The 22,667-nt window shown below is 40.0% G+C and overlaps 2 protein-coding genes across 3 annotated transcripts; one reads left to right on the plus strand and one right to left on the minus strand.

Moving 5' to 3' along the window:
- The first annotated feature begins 815 nt into the window (after positions 1-815).
- On the plus strand, positions 816-11,969 carry tmc5 (transmembrane channel like 5). 2 transcript variants are annotated; one of them, XM_023421990.2, is made up of 21 exons: positions 816-970; positions 1,476-1,670; positions 2,241-2,461; positions 2,657-2,734; positions 4,036-4,152; positions 4,260-4,362; positions 4,653-4,734; positions 4,847-5,107; positions 5,519-5,661; positions 5,797-5,941; positions 6,207-6,359; positions 6,618-6,784; positions 7,329-7,404; positions 7,496-7,593; positions 7,698-7,793; positions 7,947-8,022; positions 8,490-8,623; positions 8,776-8,949; positions 9,734-9,812; positions 9,955-10,047; positions 10,135-11,969. In XM_023421990.2, exons 2-21 carry the CDS (start codon positions 1,597-1,599, stop codon positions 10,732-10,734), a joined length of 2,970 nt encoding a protein of 989 aa, XP_023277758.1. In that variant the 5' UTR covers positions 816-970; positions 1,476-1,596; the 3' UTR covers positions 10,735-11,969. The 2 variants fall into 2 exon arrangements, with proteins under 2 accessions (XP_023277758.1, XP_023277759.1); XM_023421991.2 differs by having other exon boundaries at positions 1,503-1,670.
- Positions 11,970-12,138: 169 nt separating this feature from the next.
- On the minus strand, positions 12,139-19,059 carry LOC111666614 (germ cell-specific gene 1-like protein). Its single transcript, XM_023421993.2, has 5 exons — positions 18,459-19,059; positions 15,962-16,009; positions 14,676-14,828; positions 13,869-13,980; positions 12,139-13,257 (listed from the first exon to the last, which is right to left on the minus strand). Exons 1-5 carry the CDS (start codon positions 18,745-18,747, stop codon positions 12,963-12,965), a joined length of 897 nt encoding a protein of 298 aa, XP_023277761.1. The 5' UTR covers positions 18,748-19,059; the 3' UTR covers positions 12,139-12,962.
- Positions 19,060-22,667: the final 3,608 nt, after the last annotated feature.

Genomic DNA, 22,667 nt, shown 5'->3' on the forward strand with positions numbered 1-22,667 from the left:
CTGTGTCTTTCAAATGCCATACACAAGTGTGTAACACAGGCTTTCTATTATAAATTTTGAAGTCTCACTCTCAGATAGCTGTAATCACATCATCCGGGTTATTTTCTCAGACTTTCTTAAGGAACTCAGAGGACATTTGTTTGTTTGTGTTTTATTATGAGAAATAAACTAAACTTCTCACACAGAAGCAGTGAACTGCTTCTTTAAGGTAATGAAGAGGAAGAGAAGAAATAAGAAGCAAAACTAGGTCAAATCAAGATTAATCAAGATACAGAGAAACAACATATTAAATATAAGTACATTAGAGTATAATCTCCGGCCTTTAATAGTCATGTAAAACAATAAAATTCCATTTTACAGTGTGTAATTGAATGTTGTTTGCATAAGGGTTCTGCCTCTGACCTTGATATACACTTTGACCAAGGGAATTTCCCATTAGTTAGTGAGCAGTGTGACCAATTAAACCAAGCAACCCTCCCCTTTTCTTAGCGCATGGTGGCTTAAAGATACATTAATTATTTATCTGTTCATTATTCATTGTCCTGTCTATCTGTAGACAAGTTCAGTCAGTAAGCACCAACAGAGGTCAGCTCACAGTAGATAACACATTCAATCTTGGACATGCACCTTAAATCCTAATAAGGAAGGCAATTACATTGTTGCCTTAGGGGTTCAATTATTTTCGTCACAATACAAACTGTCCACATGAGAATTGCCTGGTCTGTTCAGAAGCAGTGGACTTTTACCTTTTTATGACTTTCGCACACACTTCCTGGTAGTCACACAGTCATTCGGTTTTCTCTCTCTCTCTCTCTCTCTCTCTCTCTCTCTCTCTCTCTCACTGTGTTTGATTCACAGGTTACTCCTCAGGCTTGGACTGCAAGGACTCAGTCATTGTTCTGCAACTCTTCAAAATATACTCAGGAACTACTTCCATATATTCTCCTCGCCATTTTGACACAATTACCAGGTAAGCAGGTTTTGGTAAATGGGACAGAATGGTTTAATATAATGTAACTAGATTTTTCATCTACGTAATTTATAGCCTACAGTTTATCCTCTCTTAGTGCGCTTGTAGTCCCACTTCGTGAGGTTTTTCATTCTAACTTCCATTGTTATTTTGTCAGCCTGTAGTTTTCTAAGCATTTTTATTCAGTGGCTGTGTGTGAGAACCACAGAGGTGTGCTACTACATGGGGCAGAAACCAAACCAACTGAATGAATTAATGATGAACAGATGAGGATGGGATCAAGAGATTGAATTACACATGCTTCCCCTTGACAATGTAGCTGTCACTCAGTACAGAGAGCCACTTGGCCTCAACATCTGATGCTACTTGTTTAAGTTATATTAAAGTTGACTGAGCTGGCATCTGAAGCCTTGATACAATATGTAATGAAGGCAAACATCTTTCTCATGATATCATAGGAAACACTATTTATACCTTTATGCTTTTGTGTATTCAAATGAGAAAGTGTATTACTGCAACCGGACGTTTACAGACATCAAACATACTGAAGAGGGTCTGCGACACAGTGAGCTGAAGGATTGTCATCGTCTACAAAGGAGAACAAAAGGATCATTTTGAAAAATCTCATGACAAGTTACAGCAGCGGCGGATATTTCAACCCTGCTTACCATGACAGCGAGACTCTGGAAATTGATAGAAGGTTTGTGGTAATATAATACCATAACATAAAGTGTATAATTTATCCTGAAAAACATATTCTTATTTATTATTTATCAAATAATGTGTTTGACTGAGTTCTTTGTTGTTTGTATTATTAACCAGAGAGCGTATACTGTACTGTGAAAGAAATAACAGGATGTCCTTAAGGAACAGACCGCTGTGAGGATTTGATATTTGTCCTAGCTTTATCGCAGGCTGCAAGATTGGTTCTACCAATTTTATTCTTATAAGAAGTTTAAGGTCTAAAGACTTGGAAAGTTTACACTTTACACTTCAGTAAAAACCTTAGAGAGAAATGCATTAGTCCATTAGTCTCTGATGTTTGCCATTCCTTGCAGGATATTATATCCCTAAAATTACCCACAGGAGAAAAACATCACCTACATTTCTATGACACTTGATTAATTACAGATTATCCTGACTTGAAATTTCACTTCCTTTTTTGAATTGTTAACCCAGTGATCTTAGATATCATAAACACATACTGTATCTCAGTGATAATCCCTTTAGCTTTCGCTATAAACACCATTTGTTCCGTGTTGGCCTCAAGGTCTTCGAGCAAAACCCACCACACCAACCCCTATGCCGGGGAAGACCCGGCCTGGCGGGGCGACAGGGCAGAGACACATAACACTTTCATGGGTCAGTCCAGCAGTGATGATGTAGTACCCCGGGGGGGCTGGCAGGAGGAGAGCTGGAGGGGGAGAGAAAGCATCCCCATGGGCCTCATCTCAACGCGCCCTGGGAGCCCTTCATGGAAGCATGGCAACAGTGAGTGGAAGATGAATTTGTGACATTAAGTCTTTGTATAGATTCTGGAGTCTATGCTATACTATATATATATATATATATATATATATGCTAGACTGTCAGTTGGCTCCATGGTTTTGGTATGTGCCCTCATGTGTTGCTAAGTGACACTGTTGATACTTGTTCTCTATTCCCTCCTCACTTTTTTTTGCTCAGATCACAGTACATTTCAAATCAACCCTGACTCTCAATATGACCAATCACCACCTGTACGATTTCCTCCTCCAGCGTCAGGTAATGGTTTAATTAATCTTACTCTACAAATAAAAGCTTCTTCTGACAGTCATAGTCTCTTAAAGTTACTGTAAGCTCTCACACTGTTGCTATGGTGTTGCTAAGTACACCACAAAGTTGTAAAATGCATTACAAGACAATCATTTAAAATACGTAACTTTAATGTTGGTCTGTTGACAGTGATTATCAATCAATTTAGACAGTCCAACTGGGTAATTATTAATGGCAGCTGCACAACAAATGACCATGAAGAGAAGGAAGTTGGCAAAGAAAATAAAATGGAGGAATGAGAATTGAAATCTTATCTTGATCTGAGAGGACATGATCTAATGGTTGTGTGCATCTGTAAAAAGGAAAAAGAAATCTGAGTGGATATGTATTACTCTCACACATTCGTAACTGCATTCTGTCCTTTGTACTGCAGCTGAAACTAAATCCTCAGAGAATTACGGACCATTTCTGAAGATTTCAGATTAAATTTCATTTTTAAACATGCTAGCAGCATGGCTGCAGTGTCAATCTGTCAACCTGCCGATCGACCCACCACTTTGTTCCACACTGATATATCTCAACAACAACAATTGGATGGGTCGCTATGGAATTTATATTCATGGTCCAAACAGAATGAAGCCTAATGACTTGATCCCCTGACTATTCTCTTTTCCATTTGTGGTTTTGAGTTACAGTAATTGTATAAACAACTACTGGATGGATTGTTACAAAATTAGTTTCATCGCTCGGCATGAACTGTAATAACAGATGATGCCTTCACTTTTCACATTGCTCCATCGTCATATCAAAATTTGAATTTGTCCAGTTTGATTTATGGTCAAATGTGTGTAAAACTAAAAGCATTCCCATCAGCCACAGTCTTACCTTGTGTTGTCATCGTACAGCCGCACAGAGATGATAGTATGGCTGTAGACTCTTCACCTTTTTAAAATACAACTTAACTACAATGTAATTTGGAGGCTGTCAAACTGAGTAGCAACATTCACAGTAGTGACACAGTTGGCACAGTAGTCGCTGACAGTCTGATGGATTGCGGCACCAGCGGCTACATAGTTTTAATCAGAAGTAAAGAAAATCTAAAGACAGTGGTATAATAGCACCCACATTATCTCAAACTGCGTATTGCACTGCTATCAGCTGTAATTTCAATCTTTGCATTGTAGGTAAAACACATTTTCAAAGGTATATGCAGTTGCTTAGGAAAATATAAAGAGAAGGAAGTAACAAAAAAAAGCACGTCTTTAATGGAAGAGTAAATGTTGAGATGTGTTATGTTTAATCACATCCAGGTCACATGACAATGCGATGGAGGGGAATGACAAGGAGAAGGATGAGCATGTTTCCTAACACTGATCTTGCCCATCTAGTGTTGACAGAGGATGCCATCAGGAACGAGATGGAGAATGGTAAGAGCCTGTGACGGGCGTCGGGTTATTTCATGTGGATTCTGGATGGTAGCTGTAGCACGTAAGGTCAACAGGGAGGTCTTGTCATATCATTTTGTGTGTGACAGAGGAACAGGACCTGGTCAAGGAATTCGTTGCCCTGTCAACGCAAGACCGAATCCGGGCTATTCGGGACCTTCCAATGAGCTTTGAGGAAAAGAAGCACATCAGGTGAGTCACAAGCAGTCAAAGGTGATAAACTTCCTTGTCAGTGTCACTGTAGGGACAAAGTTAAACATTAGCCCTTACAAAGAACTATAAAATAAGGGCTCTGCATGCACTGGAGGAAGATTTACATATATTAGAGAAAACAAATGCACGTAAACACACTAATCTCTAGTTTCAAGGGACAGCCAACAAGAAGTTAAAAGGTCAAGGGTTTTCTGCAGACTATAGCCTTGTGTCAGTGTGGCAGATCTTGTACTTTTCATACCAAATTAGCTTCTAAATCATTTTCACAGGAGCCAAGTACTGGCATTCAGGTCCTCCAAGCAATCTCGCCAGTTCACATGTTTTGCAGATTGCTCTGAGAATGTGTCACTGGTGAGTGTTACTTCAAACAATACGCTACAACGTCATACTTCAACAACTCATTTAGCCACTTGAATCATAATCCGAGCTTCTTTGTCGTACACGTCATAGGCTGTTGTCTCAGTTTTTCCGCAGGTGCGGCTACAGTATAAGGTCGGCCCGGCAGACTCTGGAACTGTGGCAAGGCATCATGAAAGAGATCGGTGGCAAGTTTGGCACCAGTGTCCTCTCCTACTTCATGTTCCTCAAGTGGCTCCTCATGTTCAACATTTTCTCCTTCCTGGTCAACTTTGGCTTTATCACCATCCCGCTGCTTGTTTACGACCCCTTACCCAACATTCCTCCGAATGTCAGCTTCAGAGGACTGGAGATACTGACTGGAGCTGTAAGTGGAGGCTCTTATCAAACCAACAACATACTTGTAAAGCCACAGCTGTTCAAATGATACCTCATTTCTAATGGCTCCATTTATTTTATTTACTTATTTTTTCACATAAAAGTGGCAACCCTACTGCCAGCACAAGACAGCAGACAAAGTTAACGACCGGCTAATAATAATAAGTCAGTCGCACACTTTGTCTCTTGGAGCATTTAGCAGCTAAAGAGGCTAATATTTCACACAGGAGTTGGTGGAGACCAAAACAGTGCTTAAAGGAGAGTGAATGAGAAGGTCGATACATAATAGGTTGCTTCACTTATTTAATATTTCATTCATCTTGAGCTCCTCCCTCTGTAGTGAGCGGATGATGGCGGCCTGACTGTCCACTGTGTATTAAATTTATTTTGGTTTCTCCAGGGATACTTCAACCATACTGTCATGTACTATGGTGGCTACAGCAATGAAACGCTTATGGGTCTAGTGGAGTATAACATGCAGCTGGCTTATTTCTTCACCATTGCAGTTTATATGGTGCTGTGTGGACTTGCACTTATTTTCAGGTCAGTTCAGTCCTCAGTATACCTTCTGGACTAGCTCCGATTAAGAAAATCTGAATTTTCCACACTCTTTTTCTTCTTCGGTTTATAGTACTTTAATTACTAATACTTTTACTATTACTATTTCTTCTCATGCAGCATGGCAAGGTCATTTAAAACAAATTATGTACTAGCAGAATCAACTTCGAACGGTGCATGGCAGCTTCTGTGCAGCTGGGATTTTAGTATAACCAATGAGAGAGCAGTGAGACAGCGCAAGAGCAACCTCCGTGTCCAACTCAAGGTGACTATATTGTATTTCCAATCTATTGCTGTCAATTAAGCAGCAAGTCAAGAAACACATAGGAGGTCTTCGGTTCAGACATGTCATAAAATACACAATATACACATTTTAGAAATTGACTGTAGCTGCAAATGATAATCTTCAAAATGAGCCTTCAGGTCTGTCTCAGACAGCTAACTTTGTGAGATGAATTCCTTTTTTTGCAGACACATCACGCGTCTCATTATTTTTCATCACCATGTTTGTCGTCTTGCCATCTTCCCAGGAGTCTTTGTCAGAAAAGGCCCAGATGGAGCTGCTAACCCTCTCTGAAAAACTGAAGCACTTCGGGGTTCATTTGGGTTCCTGGCTTCTCTCCACTGGCTTAGCTGTTGGCTGTGGAGCCAGCATCTACTATCTCTGCCAATATGAACAGCAGGTACACTAGTCGAGATTGAATAATTAGTCTTATTGTTAAATTGGAATAAGAGATTTTTTTCTCTCTAAAAAATCTAAATACTTTATGGCATAGAATAGTATTTGGCCTTTAAAGTCCATATCAGCATCATAACCTTACGACTTACTGACAGTCATGTGTGAAGTCATTTACCGGCAGCACAGATTGATTCATGTCATTACACACAGCGTTCGCCATCGAGCGCTATCTTGATCTGACCTCCATCTGTTATCTTTACAGCTTGCAACTGATGGTGCCAACTGGTCTCTGCTTCAGGAGGCAGAGACTCTCCTGGTTCCCTTTGTGGTGTCGCTGATGAACCTGGTTGTCCCGCTCTTCTATTCCCTCTTCTACAAGTTTGAGCACTACTCCAGCCAGCGGACACAGATCTATGCTCTAGTAGTCAGGTTAGATATCAGACACTGTAGTTTCTGTCAAGAAGAGAGCATGCTCACTAATTAACATATCTTATTAATTTAATATGTACAAACAGTGTAAAAAAAAAAAAACATATGTTGCCATGTTACAGGTGGTTATGTACCAGACTATTTCTTGGACTATTTTTCTTGGGCTCTGTAAAACCAGAAATATTCATTTTTACACTTTCTTTTTTTTTTTCCTTTTTTTTTTAACACATTTTTGTACAGATTAAAGAAACTAGATGTGATGTGTTAATCAGTGAGATGAAGGGGTTCTGGTACAGAAGGTGGAATATGTTACCCTTCAGGGAGAGTCAGAGTGCTGTTTCCTCCTGTTCTCACTGTTTATGCTTGCTAAGATAACTGGCTTCTGGCTCCAGCCTCATATTTAGTGCACACACATGAAAGTGGTATCGATCTTCTCATCCATCTCTCGCCAAGGAAACAAATGAGCGTGCTTCCCAAAATGTTAAACTATTCATTGGACCGTATATAAAACCTGAAATCTGTCTTTCTCTTCTCCCACTTACAGAAATGTCTTACTCAGGATGTCCATTCTGGGTGTCTTGTGTTTTTACTGGATGAACGTGGTGGCTAAGAAGTTTTCGGTACGTTCGACATGAAATAACACTTCACTGTCTTTTTAAATCAATGTTATCAAAGTTTCACTGTATCACACATCTAATGTGTTCCCTGCAGTGTTGGGAGTCCAAGGTAGGACAGGCTTTGTACCGTCTGGTCATTGTTGACTTCCTTTTTCTGATGTTGGGATCCTTCTTTGGAGAGTTTCTCAGCAAGTAAGTCACACAAATCATTTTTTTTTTTTTCATCATTACCAAATAAAGAATCGTGCAATGTTAACCTCAGATATGAATTATACATCATTATTTCTCTGTTACAGCGTAATTGGAACCAGATTACTACCACGTCTAGGGGTTCCAGAGTTCGACATAGCCAGAAATGTCCTCGAACTCATCTATGCACAGACTTTAGCCTGGTAAGAGCAATACATTTAATCCTTGTTATTCAAGTAATTGGACACATTATCTAGTGGCACAATGGTATTGTGATTGATACTCATGTTTTCTTACCTGGTCTTAGTGCCAATTTCCCATTAAAAGTTGTTGTGCCCTCTCTTTTCTCTCCACAGGATTGGAATCTACTTCTCTCCTCTGCTGCCTGCCATCCAGATTGTCAAGTTTTTCATCTTGTTTTACCTAAAGAAGGTAATTGCAGGTCCACAAGGTTTGGGATCCTTGTAAACTGAACTGCCATGATGACACACTGCCATCAACAGAAACAATGCCATCGCCGCCTGAGCAGCTCTGTTCTTTTTAACAGCTCATGTTACTTTATTTGTGCACCTGGGTCAATAATTAATTTCAATCCTTTTGTCATATTGACTTTGTGCTTTATTTTGTGTTGTGGAAAAGACAGGCAGTTAAACCTTTTAGTTGCAAGCAAGATCAAGATCAATCAGTCCGAGAAAAGTAAATGACTTCAATACGACTGGTAATTTGACCCAGGCCAGATCTGGTGTTGCTGAATGTTTCATGAACATGCCGAATGACCTTTCAAGCAATGCTGTTCAAAAGCTCTGATGAGATCCTCGCGTGGTTCTATTATGTAGTGAAAGAGAAATGTTGTCTTGGTTGGAATGAGCTCATAGTTTCTTGTTTTCGCGCTTCCCCAGGTCAGCCTGACCCAGAACTGCCAGCCTCCGCGGCGAACAGGCAGGGCAGCTCAGATGCACACAACCTTCATCGCTCTCCTCTTCTTCCCTTTCTTCGTGGGAGCCTTGTCCATGGTTGCATACACTTCCTGGAGGTATGAGGACGTGACCCATTTTGACTAAAAATCCATTATCTCACGTTAAAATCTTGGAGTCAGAGAAATGTATTTTTATAAGATCATTGTCTTCTGAAAAAAATCCTACGAAATCCTACTTTGACACATGCCCACTCTGTCCCGCTCTCTAGCCTGACTCCCTCAGAGCAGTGTGGTCCTTTTCGGGGACTCAACAACACCTTCAGTGTGGTTGGAGTCTGGATACACGACCTGGAGGAGATCCCCAGGTCTCAGTGGGTTGTCTGGATCTACCAACACGTCATCAGGAGTGAAATCTTCTATTTTCTCATCACACTCATCATCCTGTAAGTGCATAGTGCAAGGGCTGTGTTTTGTGTGCACTACACGTACTGTATTTTAAATTGTGTGAATCACATTAAGTATTATGAGTCTGCAGATAAGGCATAAGAGGAAAATCAAACACTAAAGACAAAGCACAGCTGAGGCTGATGGGAATGGCATTAGTTCTGCAGGTGTTTGGTGGTAAAACCAAGGAATCACCAAATCAAATTCTTTAGGATTCATCCTCTGGGGACCATGAATGTCTGAACAAAATTCATCCAATAAATCCATCAAATAAATGATTTATTTATACACAAGTAATTATTCATATGATAAGATCATTTATCTATTCTGTATTTAAGCAGTCATACTAAGAATCTAATTTAATGAGGCAATTATGTCAACACAATGGACTATGAAGTGTGTTGTGCATGTAATAGACCTGTCATATAACCTGCCATGTCCAAAGCACTTAACCTTTCAGATCACTGAATTTAAAGACAGGCTTGTAAGGACATTAAGCAGTTGGCACATCAGAGAATCAGTCACACAGGGCGACCATGGTGCTCTGCGCAGCAACATGAAAACATCACACTACACAGTCACAGTGTTGTGGTTCATTTATTGGCATTAATTTGACTATCATAGACAAATAGAGACCAGGACACTGTGTGCATAAAGCGTGTGTTTTTGTATGTATTCACGTCCATTTTTGCATCTTGGTGTCATAATGCAAACGGATTTCTGTGATATTAAAATTAAAGTGTCTGTTGCTTTTTGTTATCTGGTTATGTTATTATTACGCAGGGTCATCATATACATCTTCTGGCAAGTCACTCAAGGCCGCAAGGATCTTATTGGTCTCCTGAGACAACAGATTGTTAATGTGAGTGTTTGAAAAATGTCCTTTAAATATGTATTTTATAGACTTCGTTTTGTTCCCCTTTGGGAACAAGTACATAACCTTGGGTGTACTTGTTTAGTAAAGTCTGTCTTCTGTTTTTCTGTTTTTCTTTTTCCCTCACCAGGAGGGGAAAGACAAGTCCTTCTTGCTGGACAAGCTCCAGAACTTCCAGAAATCTCATCCTAATAAAAAACCCAAACCCAGGAATCCAAAGAAGGTTTGTTGTGAAATTTGTTTCATGCTAACTCATTGCCTTTCACCCTCAGATTTGCAACCTCACTGAACATTTTCTCCTGTCCTCCAGCACACCAAACGGCGTTCGGATGACCGCTCTTCAGGCAGTCAGTCCAACTCAAACGCCATGGTTCAGGCTTTACTTGCTCGCCAGCGACTCGAGGAGGAAGAAGAAAGACGGAGAGCTGGCGGAGTGCTGGTTCCCTCCGACATCTCCACTTCCAGCGCTATGATGCAGGCCATGTTGGCCCGTCAGAGAGCTGAAGACCAGGAGGAAGATTTGCACCAGATGCCTGATAAACACCTGTCGTCCTCCAGCGCCCTCACACAGGCCATGCAAGCCAGGCAGAGGGCAGAGGGTCAAGATGAATACTACAGCACAGCAGGTTTTTCTGAAGACCCTGTCAACGGATCAAGTGCTGTCATTCAAGCGATGAAAGCCAGACAAAGATCAGAGGAAGATGGAGCTGATGATAGAGATGACCCGGCATCCTCTGTGTCGAGTGTTATGATGCAAGTCATGCAAGCCAGACAGAGAGCAGAGGAAGAGGACAGGATTCGGTGGGCCCCTGCTCCCCCACAAAACCCAGCTCCCTCAGGCTCCAGTGCTCTCATTCAGGCCATGTTGGCCCGGCAGCAGGCCCAGAACGAGTACGATGATGGTTACTGAACAAAGGGCTGACTTTATCTCACCGTGGGGACGGGAACAGAGCAGACGAGAATAACAGAATGGATTTCTTTAAGATGGCTAAGATGAGTTTTGTTTTGTTATGATTTTGCATCAGTTGAAATGGGATGATTCCTCCAGAATTGAGACACATTCAATCCTCCTGTTTACGCAAAAGAACAAAGATAGCTACTGTAGTTGGGCTATGAGAGATTGCAGGTCTACCTCTTTAGTCGCATTTTTATAAATATATTTTAATAGTATATTTCAATGTCAGTATATAAGCCTTGTATGACGAATAAATACCATAACATATACTCAATAGGCCTGATCTTGTGCCATTTCTAATGTAATTTCTGTATCATAAACATAAGTTGTTAAAACTGTAAATATTGTCTGAGAAATATAGATGAACACCTGATACAGAGAAAGATAGGCAAAAAAATAGATTCATTACTGTCCCCTGTATATTACATTGTAGGAAATGGCATTGTAAATCAAAGTATTAATGCCAAAATAAACCAGTGACACAAGCAACATTACATTGCCATTCATGGAGTCAAATGTAATTTTGCAAACATGGTGTGTTTAGACAACACTGCCCTCTGTAGGGATTATGCAAACTGTGCAATACCACAGATCAGATGGTGAGTTTTTGGCCAGTGGTTAATCAGTCGTATTAAAGATCCTCCCCAGACACGTTTTAAGATATAAAGATCACTCTACTGTAAATTAATGACATGTGTCTGATATTTTTTGTCTGCATCTTTCCTACAAGGAGCACAAAGACAATACTGTCCTCACTGCCTTATCTTTGAATGATGTTCAATTCAAAACATCTTTTTAGGATAGCAATGACTATAAACAAAATTACTGATTCAATGTTTTCATTTTGTTCAAGTTTGAGGATTTTTTTCCAATTCTGACAGTGATGAAGAAAATAACTACGTACATTCACTGAAGTACTAGAGTTCAATTCTGAGGTACTTAACTTCAATATTTTAATATTGTGCTGCTTGTACTCCGCTACATTTACACTGATAGCCCTAGTTACTGTTACTTTACTGATTCAAAAATTTAAACACTTATTCTGAGTATATACAATCTGATGCATTGTTATACTGTATACCCGATTTTTTCATTTTCAGTGTGGTGTATGGGTACTTTTTCTTTTGTACTTAAAGTAAATTTGGCAGTATTACATGTGTACAGTTTTAAATGCAAGAGGGAGTGTTGTACTGAGTGGTTTTGCTACTTTAACCTAAGGAAATCTGAATTCTTCTTCCACCACTAGCACACAGACACATACACACACACACACACAAACACACACACACACACACACACACACACACCCAGCCTGGAGAGCCTGGAGATCAGCTTTGGAAGTAACAAAAAAACAAAACACATTTTTGACTCTGACTTTAATATCCACCATATTTGTCTCAAACACATTTTCATGGCTTTGAGTATTTATTTTCCTCCAACCGAATCAGAAACATCAAATGAAAATTACATGTTATACTGGAAATGTGTGATAGTACACTTACTGTTGATTACTCTAATCATGCCAATACGGGTGTTCATATGAACCTTCATGCTACAAAAGTCTGTGTTTATACGTCTCATTAATGCAGGTTTGTTGCAGATGCTCATATGGAGTTTGTGACACAATAAAAGTAACTGAAGTGAACATCCAAAAGTAAAATAATACACAATTTTTCCACAACCATTCTTTGTACAAGCATACTGCACAATTGCGATCCACAAACCTATTTACAATTTATATACTGTATCTAGGCACATCATTCGCAGTAAGTATCTGTGGCTTTATTTCACATTTAATGAACACCACTTAAACTGTCACCTTGTCTTTGTGTTTAGAAAAATTATTTGCATCGATTTATTGATTGACTGAACCATGTTTAATAAGGCTATTAACATCTGAGAGACCCTCACTATATTTATAAGGGCATTCTGAACATCTGCATCGTGGTCAGACACACAAACAGAGAAAACACCTTCATCCATGAGATTACATCATGTCCACTTTTTCCAGTTCTCAGCTGAATTGCCCAACTTTTTTGAATCTCTCTGACCTGTTTATTCATTTATGAATTAAGGCAGTGTTGAAATATATCAGATGGAGCTAATGATCCTCTGGGGAATTCGTGTCTGTCCAACAAGCTGCCACACTGAGAGAAATGCCACCGCCTACTCTCCCATCCCATTCAGCACTGCTCTTCCCCTAAAGACGCTGCAATGTCACTCAGGTCCAGAGAGTCAGCAGGTATGGGAGTTTTCCTGCCGCTCCTCAGGGACTGGCTTGAATAAACCTCCACAGATTTAGAGATGGAGTGCACGGAGCGTTCTCGGAAATATCCGAAAGCCTCCCTCGCGTGCTCCTCGCGGATGCTTTGCTCGAAGGTCTTGCGCTTGTGCCTGAACTCAATGACGGTCTTGGTGTACGAGTTGAGGGTAGTGACTGATGCGCCCATGCAGCAGGTGAAGGACGCCCAGGCCATGCTGATATGAACAGAGGGAAAAAATCAGACAAATAAGCACATGCGGTGATGCAGTTGTTGAACTCTGTTGTGATGAAAAACAGGGAAACACTCGTGTAAATCCAAATTGAATTCTGGCATTTTTCCCCTCAATGTTTTGACACAGTGGGTGGTGAGATTAGAGTCAGTCACTTTAAGTCCCTTTTCCCTCCTCAAAATGCTGGGCCACATGTAAGTTCAGACAATCAAATCTTCATCTTATGTACTTTTTACACAGGTTGGTTAATACTAACAAAAGGTTTAGCCTCTAGAATGAATTTTCAGTATACTCTGCATATTGTAAATGAGTGAAATATTATCCCCTTATGCAATTCCAATCACGCCTGTATCGGGGGCTTTGGACACCAAAGCCTAATCCTACCATAACATGAGAGCTTTGGGCTTTTTTCATTAGAGACAGTGACGTTGGGGAGAGGTGAGAGCAGAGCCACAACCGACTATTTGGGGCTGCTACATGTAGAAAGGAATTCCTCATCTGGTTTCCTGATAGGTGAGTTAACTTTATTTCTAGCGCTTCATATGACATTCCTGAACTAAAGCAAAATGAGCATGATCTGATCTGTTCTGTCATACCAGAAGGACCAGCCGTAGTCCCAGTTGTAGGGCCTCCAGTCAGGCGGACCCAGGCTGACGGTGACCTGAAAGACCTGTGTGTACATCACATGAGCCACCATACCCAGAAGACCTGAAATCGTACCGACAGTATATGGTTAGTTAGTTAGCTTGCTGCATGACGTAAGGTTCAAAAACAAAATATGCACAAGAATTCTGCAGAACTAGGCTGATTTGCTTCCACGCCAACAGACACAAATGTGGATATGCAGTGTATAAACACACTGAAATAACCTCAATTCCCCATTCAAATAGTTTACACTTTCATTCTTAAATGTTCTGAACTTTTTTGTTTTGGACAATATCTACAAAACTAATGTCATTTTTAATTCCAGTGGGGCTCTCTGTGCTTTCATCTCAACAGCCACTGAAAAAAACTAACTACATTTCTTCACCTTATGGCTTGTCACCATTACTCACTCTGTTATTCCCACGTCATAGATTTTCAATTTAGTTTGGATTTATTGCTGATCATCGAAGGAAAACTGAAGATGTGGCTCGTTGGTTTGAGACAGAATGCAATTCTCAGTGAGCTCTCACTTCATCTTCTAAATTAATTCTAAAACCAAATGACGCTGGTTTTGTTCCCTTTCCCTTCTTCTCATGAGGTGGGGTATAATATGTTATGCTGTATGTGGCAGAGTCTTTTATCAAACCGCATAAGCAGCTGTGGAAAATGGGATCACAAACACTTGAATATAAAGTATATGGTGCATTACAGGCAATAAAAACAAACATTTTCATTAATAACAAATAAAAGCAGACTACCTGAGAGCACAGTGAAGACGGCAGCGAAGGCATTGAGCTTGAGTCCATCAATGACGTTGCTGGAGTGGACCAGCTCCAAACACATGAGGCTGAAGCCCACCACCAGCAGAACAATGTACAACATCTCAGAAACCAGTGACAGCCACAGCATCCCTGCACAACAGGGACATTTAATTGTGATGACACTATATTAACTCAAACATGGAAGGTCCCATATTTTACACTTGTTCTATGTTTTATTGGAAGAGTTGATCCATAAGAAGATATAATATTCTGATTGGCTGACTTTGACAGTTTTAATGCAGCACCTAGACCTGCTTTATGACAACAAAAAGACTTTATACAATATGGGAAAACAACTCCATAGTCAGCCCAATTGTGCTTAAGTTTGTATGTTCAATATTAGGCTTATAACAGATACCAATATGATTTATCTGACATCTCAGTGGTTCCTAATCCAGCTAATATCTGCTGGTCACATTTCCAACATGAAAGAGGCTGAATTTCAGATGAGCCTTCCAGCTTTATCCAAGCCTTACTCAGCTTCCCAGTGAATCAAGCCAACTGTAATCTGGCAACACAAAAATATCTCTGCCTCTCCTTCGCTCTTGTTTTTCAGTCATTCTGACACTTCACAGATTGGCAGGAAATGAACATTTCCAAAAGGACAGTGTCAACACAGCTGAAAATCCTAAAACACAAATGTGTGTCCCCATCGCTCGATATTAAAGGATCATTCCAAAACTAAAGGTGAACTACTTGCTGATTTGAGAATTTGGGAAGCGACAGCCTAAAAAGTGATACTGAGGAAGTATTTACAGTGCCTCACAATGATTTTAGTCCACGTTTGATATCGTGACTACATCAAAAGAAATTATTCAGAACATGTGTACAGCATTTAAGGCTTTAGAAACTGTTGCTATAAATAATCATGTTGAAGATCAGAAATTTCAAAGGGATGATAAATTTATTTGGAAAGAAAAAGATGAAAAAGATTTCACTTCTTTGCTCCGAGTATGTGGCACATCAGTGAGGATGCTTTGATAACATATTAAACCCTATTTATAGTGCAAAGTCTTCTTTCTTGCTGATATAACTGACAAAATTACATATGGAAAGCAGTTTGCATTGCACCACTTATTGTATGTTTCCTGTGAAGATTTACCAGACAGCTGACATTTTAGCATGTGAACATTAAATTCCACTACACAGATAATAAATGTTCTGTGAGAGTCCTCAGTGGGCTTTTGAAGAACAACAGGGGCACAACAGAAGGGGACACTCACCTTTCTCTGATGCAGGAGCCAAATCAATGAAACTTCGGCATCTCTCACCTACGGCACAAACACAAAATACTGTCATGACTTAGCACAGCATATTAGCAGTGGCATCTTCAGCCAGCACTTTATGTTGGATTCTCTGTGCGGCTGGTTAGAAATAAGTGAGCCAGGTCCTGTCACAAAGGTTCGGCAGAGGAGGACATGTGAACATGGAGGAGGACATGTTACAAAGGTCAGAGGGAACCAGTCTAGGATTAACAAACAAAACCGAATAAAGAAATGCTCTCAGTGCTGTACTGATACAGGCTTCAGTCCGAGTCCTAATCTGCCTTTAATTCCCAATTTCTGTCCAGGTGTGTTTGACAGGATCAGCTCATACAGTCTGTGACCTACCAGGTGAATCTGGGCAACATAAAAAGTTTGTAAGTTCACTGAATAAAGAATGTTAAATAAGAGGCATATGTCATAAATCCAGCTTTTTGAGCTTCTGATTCAATGTCACCAGATGCTGTGCTGGCTAGGCCAGTCCACATCTGTCTCTGGTCCAGTTGAATTACAGGTACATGCATAGAATGATGAGACAATAGAAAATAGATATTATTCTGTATGAAAATAATAATAATAAAATAACAACCATGCCTTTCAAACCTTGAACACACTGTGATATGTATTGAGAGCCTGTGTTCATTTAACAAACAGGATATAAAATCTGACCCTTGACACGGCACATTCCTGCAGATGTGATGTTTTCCCTCATCTGTTGAGTGCAGCGTGCCTCTGGATTTGTTCAAAGTGGAACACTTTAATCAGGTAGGAGGGTGGCAACAGCTGTTTTGAGGAAAAACTCATCAAGGCCCCTGTTACATAATCCTTATTAACTCAAGCTTTCTCAGAACCCCCCCCGTCATCGTGCAGCCACTTGATGAGATAGACATGTGCTAGCAATTCCTTCTTGAGTAATCTCAATGTGTGGTTTATTCTAATTCTTGAGCATTGTAAAAATGATTGCATAAATAGGAGAGTTATGGGTTTATATCAGAGAGGTGTTTGGAGATGGATGCTAGAGTAACTCCTGACCAAGCCACAACTTGCTACCAGAGGGACTAATCTGGCCTGATAACATCTTTGACCTGAACTTTTCATGAACAGAACCATTTCTGATGCACGTTACCTTCGCAACTCACCTCCCCCCTTGACGCACTTGTTATTAAATCTTTACTCCAATGTGATCAAACTCATTTTCCATTTCCCTGATTGAGGAAATGAAGCTCGTGTGCAAATCTTTCACTGTTTTCTCCTCTGTTTGGCTTAAGCTGTGAAGCAATCACATTCTGCCAATATCAAGTGCTGCACAGCAACCCACTTAAAGCCCTGGTCTGAGTACAATGATGAATATGGAGTGTGAGCGCTGCCCTTCTTTCCTTCTTTTAATGTCTTTAAACTAGGGCTGAACAACTAATTGAGATATTATCAAAATTGCAGTATGGCCAAGTGCAATATTCAAATTGCAGGAGCTGCTATTTTTTTTGATGAAGGTAAAATGTGTCAAAACTCATAAATGAAGCACTGTGATGCCAAAGAGATGCCCCTGCCTACAAAATATATTCTCCAGATGTAAAGGAACATGCTTGTTTGGTACAAATTTTCTGATTTTTTTCAGAGAAAGTGAAATTCAAAAATTCTCATTCCAACTGAAATCACGACTCATATCGCAATATCTGTCAAATTAATCGCAATACAATTTTTTTTTTCATATCACTCAGCCCTACTTTAAACTGAAGCTCCCATGTGCTGCTGGCTGCTTAGCATTTCATGCCAGATAAAGCAAGTTATCCAGATATAAGTAGACTGGTATTAATGGAGGGTGATTATCCTGAAATTGTCATGAAATGGAATATCTCAAAAAGAGCAACTAACTTCCTTTGAACCAAGTGTGTGCCTGAAGGAGGGAAATGACAGATTTTGAAGTGTTTTAAATTGTGAATGTTGAGTTATGTAGGTTCAGACAACAGCCTGCTGTCTGTTTAAGTTAAGTGTGATGACGATGACAATGATGATCTATTTTGTATCGATCAAAACAAAAGACAGTCATATGAGGAAAATTGCATTCATATGCTTGTTCCAAAGTAATAGCTTCATAAAAATGATTTTCAAATTAAAAGCACCGATAAACAGACATTAAACTATTTTAATGATAAAATGCAAATATTCTACTATTAAGGCTTCTTCCGCTCATTTCCTGATCAAAACTATTTCATTGAACATTTTATAGAAATAGACTCAATGTCCTATAACGGTCAAGTTTCACTATTATAAATAATTGCAGTTGAGACATGAATGTACTATTAAAGATGATATGCCTCCTTGAGTGTCAAATAACTGTGTCTAATGGTTTACTATAACGTTGAGCTTGTAGCCACGCGCGCGCGCGCGCGCACACACACACACACACACACACACACACACACACACACACACACACACACACACCTTCTCCTCTTACTTTCATCGTGGATGTTTTCCTCGCATGAGAACCAGATGCCGGTGTGGAACTGCCGGAACAGGAACCTGTCGTCTCCGGTCTCCCAGCTGTACACCACTTTGTTGGGGTCCGTCTCGTTCACCCCGTAGTCTATACACTGGTGCGTCCGCAGCTTGCTGCACTTTGGCTTAGGGACTCTCTGTGTCCCCACGCACCAGTAAGTGGTTATAAACGCGGTAATGGAGAAAAAGAGGGCGAAGAAGTTCAAGCTCACTGACAGAAGGGTCCTGCACCTGCGAGTCGTCTTCATTGTCCGTGAGAGGGATGTAGCGGCGCGCGGAGGACTGAAAAGTTCATGGGTCCAAAGCAGTAAAGATGCACGAGGCCCGGTTAATTCCCAAACACACCAGGTGAGGCAAAGGTCCCATGAGGCACTTCACAGTTTCCAAATGTCTCCATTGATGCGCAGGACACAGACCGAGTGCCCACACTGAGCTCAACTCTGTGCCAAAGTCTCACATTTCCATCGTTACACTTTTTTCTTCTCTTTCACACGCGGTGCCCCACGAGCGTCCAGCCTATAGGAAGTCACGTTGTCAAAGGATTTGACACTAGCAGTTTGCATCAAGTGTGGGATTTTCTTATGATGCTTTCTCTCTCTCTCTCTTTCTCTCTCTCTCTCCTGCCCCCCTCCCTCCATCCCTTACAGTCAATTTATCATTTGCAGCGATTATCAGCCTGGGAATGTGTGGGACAAAAGTTACTACTTCTATAAAATAGCTCACAGATCTCAACAGGAATATTTTCAAACAGATTTTACTGCACCACTTTGGAAATTAAGAAAACTGCTCAATCTGGATGATTAAATTAATGGGCCTTATACTCCAGCAATTTTAGTAATACATTTAATGTGATACGTTTTCTTAAAGTTGCTGAACTCACAGGGACAAATTTAAAAAATAATTGGCGCAGCAGATGTGCAGATATCATGACTTATTGTTCCTAATGAAGGTCAGACTCTAGCTGGCTCCTACATCTCCTATAATGCAACTCAACAGCAACTTTCTGTATTCCAAATGCCGCCCATAGACTGTATGGAACACCACACCCCCGATTTTATAGGCTTTCTGTTAAAAAATGTTTAATTCTCCAGTTCAGTCTCATGATGAACCTGATGACATCATCAGGGTGAGTAATTTCTATAGAAAATCTGTTTGCAAAAATACCATCGTTTGTACTGCAACTTTTTGTGTTATATTTCATTAATAGTGTTTCCAGTGTTTTGTGTTGGGTGAGAGTGCAACTTGTTTTCAAATGCAATGCTCCTTAATGTGATACATCAATAAAGGATTAACTAACTATCTAGTATATTAGTGTAACAAGGGCTAGTATAGATAACATCATGGGCTTCTTTGAAATTTTAGGCCTATATAGCCGTAAATATTTGTGAATATAAGTAACTAAAGATTGGAAGAATGTATATCCCACACAAACTGCTTGACTGACTTTGTATGTGTAAAGTTTTAATTTCCCATTTTTATTTTGAATTTGATTTTGAGTTAATCCATCATTTTGACTATTATTCTGGATTATACAGAAAGGCTAAACATCTTCAGAACAAATGCATATTTATTGATAAAATCATTAAAATGAAATAAAATGTTCAGTTATTCCTTGTTAAATTCCAAACAGCAGTTGTGGTTTTTTCTGTTTAGTCCTCGCCTTCGTTCCTGAGAGTTGTGTCCGTTTTCAAATAAGATGACCCGTGTTCCGCCTCGTTCAAAGGGAGGTCATGGAGACCTCCTGCTCCTGACCGGACTGAAGGTGGTCTGTTGTTCTACGCTCTGGCAAGTCAAGCTGATTCCACATTGCTGAGAGTCTGCAGTGAATGTCCCCCTAATCTGAACTGTGCTGGAACACAAGTGTTGGCATTTCAAAGACCTTTTCCATGAGTACTGTGATTCTTCGTGTGAGAATGAGCTATAAATACAAATCGTTTGAGCCTCTTGGCAAACAGTGTTTACAAGCCAAGATGAGGCCAGATAGGTCTGACATCTCTGTTACCTCAGCAGTTGTGCCTTCGTGTGCAGCCCCAGAGGCTTAGCCGCACTACAACATGACTCTGAAAACTGACAAATCAGGCCAAGGCTCTTCACCAAAATGCCCCAAATACTGCTGAACAAGCTGCTGGTGATACGGCAGGTAATTACCACCTTGGCAGGGTGTTGTACATAAAGGGCATCGAGGAGTCAAAGATAAACACGCATTATGCAGGATTAAATCTTCCACTTCAGATATCATGTTCTATATTATACAGGCTTATATGCACAAAAATAACAAATTTGATGAACTGCTGATAATGGTTCAAAATATTCCAGCAGAAGACCCACTGAAACACTGTAGGATCAACTCAACACTCCCCACTCTGTCAATAAACACTTCTGTACATCTCACAGCTTCAAAAGGTGCTCTGTGACCTCAAATCACCTAGAGGTGATCGTGCCAACAGCTAACAGGAGTCTTATTGAAAATCAGCAGCATATTGGAAGTCAGAATACATGGCTACAAAGCACTGCTTATGACGTCCATGTGGATGGTGATAGGCTGTCTCCTTGGTTTGTGGTAATAACAGGAAGTTAATCCCTGCTCTCAAGTTAACACACTTTAAGTCCTTTGCTGCAGTGTGCGGAAATGAATGTTCACGCACCCACCACAGCCTATAGCGGAGAGAGTAATTTAGTTTGCAAAAATTTTAGAAGAAGCAGTTCTGCTAAGTACACAACACAAACTACCTGAGTATACATTTAATGTGAGTTTCAGACGATTTGTGTGAATCTGGAGAGATTAAATGTGGAAGCAACATATGACTTCTGTTGCTCGCCATCAGAATCGTGGGATACTGTGGTCTGTAGGCCCTCGCATGCTAAAAAGGAAACACTAAATTATATCAGAACATATTTAAATGCATGAAATTACCTTTACGGGTACTTCTAGACTTTGGTGCTGCAATAGGTAGAGTAGATTATGATAATTTTTTTTTGAAGTTACAATCTTGCCAATCTGCCAGTTGTTGACTTGTTAAGGTCCAAGTCTTACCAATAGGCCAAAGCTTACAGGATGTGTAAACACTGCACATCTGGTTAAGAATGTGCGGGTCTTTTTTGAAAGTTGTTGATAAGGTCAGGAATTTCTCTGACAGAACAACTGTCAAAAAACATATCCATGTTTCATTTACAACACTACAACACTGTCTACAGGCCGTCCTGAGAATTTGGACTGACGACTATAGTTGACATAAAACTCAGCAGTCAGGATATTTACTGAAAATTAAAACTTAGTGCAGCTTTAATGACCTCTATGCTAATCTCATTAGCTACCAGTAAATCAATATTTTTATAAAAACACTGGATATTATGTAAAGTGTGAAAGGAGTTGCTCTTATGATGAAAACACGGTTCCCCTTCAGTTTTATGGAGCCGTTTAGTCTTTTTCCACTCATTATTTTGGTTTTCCTGTCTGCATGCTTTGCTTCACCTTCACTGCTGTGAAGTGAACTGCTGATTTTGACAAAAGAGTTTTAACTGTATGCTATTTGCTTTGGGCCAAACACCAGACAGACGCAGTTATAGATTAACAGCTGAAGAAAGTCAAACATGTAGCAGCTTTAGGGTTAGTGGAGCCCAAAGTAGATCTGAAATGAGAGTGATTATTGGACCTACATTCATCAGATGGTCAGAAACAAGACTGCAACTTTAAAGGTCCATGTCAACTTAAAAGGTGTCATGTATGTCAGTACTGTCTTCACACAGCTTGTTTACCCCAAGTGACAAAAAAAATCTGTGCACTTTTAATGTATGTATGAATGTAAATTTTGAAAGTAGAGATAACACAGTCTTCCACTTACAAATGAAAACTTAAAGTCTTAAATAATTATACATATCCTTGCTCAATTTAATATAAGAAAGGGTTTTCCCCCAGCAGCCTTATTTGGTCTGGTATGACCAGTAGCACATGGTGGCTAATGTTAGCTAATGTTAGCTATCTGTACGCAGATATTGCTGTGTAACTGACTTCACTGAGTTAGCTCACTACCTTGATTGATCTTCTCTACATGTGCTACTGTTACACTACGATTTTGCATTTTGCCAAGCTACAGTATCAGGTTCAACACTATATTTCTCTAAAATTCAATTAAAGTTTAATTATTTTTTCACTTTTTTCTGTTTCAGC

This window comes from Seriola lalandi, unplaced genomic scaffold (genome assembly GCF_002814215.2).
Source record: "Seriola lalandi dorsalis isolate HSWRI2012SDOR001 ecotype SW California unplaced genomic scaffold, Sedor1 jcf7180002054678, whole genome shotgun sequence".
Taxonomy (NCBI): Eukaryota; Metazoa; Chordata; class Actinopteri; order Carangiformes; family Carangidae; genus Seriola; species Seriola lalandi.

Coding starts and splice junctions, on each gene's coding strand:
- tmc5 (XM_023421990.2), top strand. CDS start 1,597: ATGACAAGTTACAGCAGCGGCGGATATTTCAACCCTGCTTACCATGAC. Junction 2,735..4,035: donor ATTTCCTCCTCCAGCGTCAG/GTAATGGTTTAA, acceptor AATCACATCCAG/GTCACATGACAATGCGATGG. Junction 4,363..4,652: donor GAGGAAAAGAAGCACATCAG/GTGAGTCACAAG, acceptor TCATTTTCACAG/GAGCCAAGTACTGGCATTCA.
- LOC111666614 (XM_023421993.2), bottom strand. CDS start 18,747: ATGAAGACGACTCGCAGGTGCAGGACCCTTCTGTCAGTGAGCTTGAAC. Junction 14,829..15,961: donor GGCTCCTGCATCAGAGAAAG/GTGAGTGTCCCC, acceptor CCTGTTGTGCAG/GGATGCTGTGGCTGTCACTG. Junction 13,258..13,868: donor GACTACGGCTGGTCCTTCTG/GTATGACAGAAC, acceptor TGTTCATATCAG/CATGGCCTGGGCGTCCTTCA.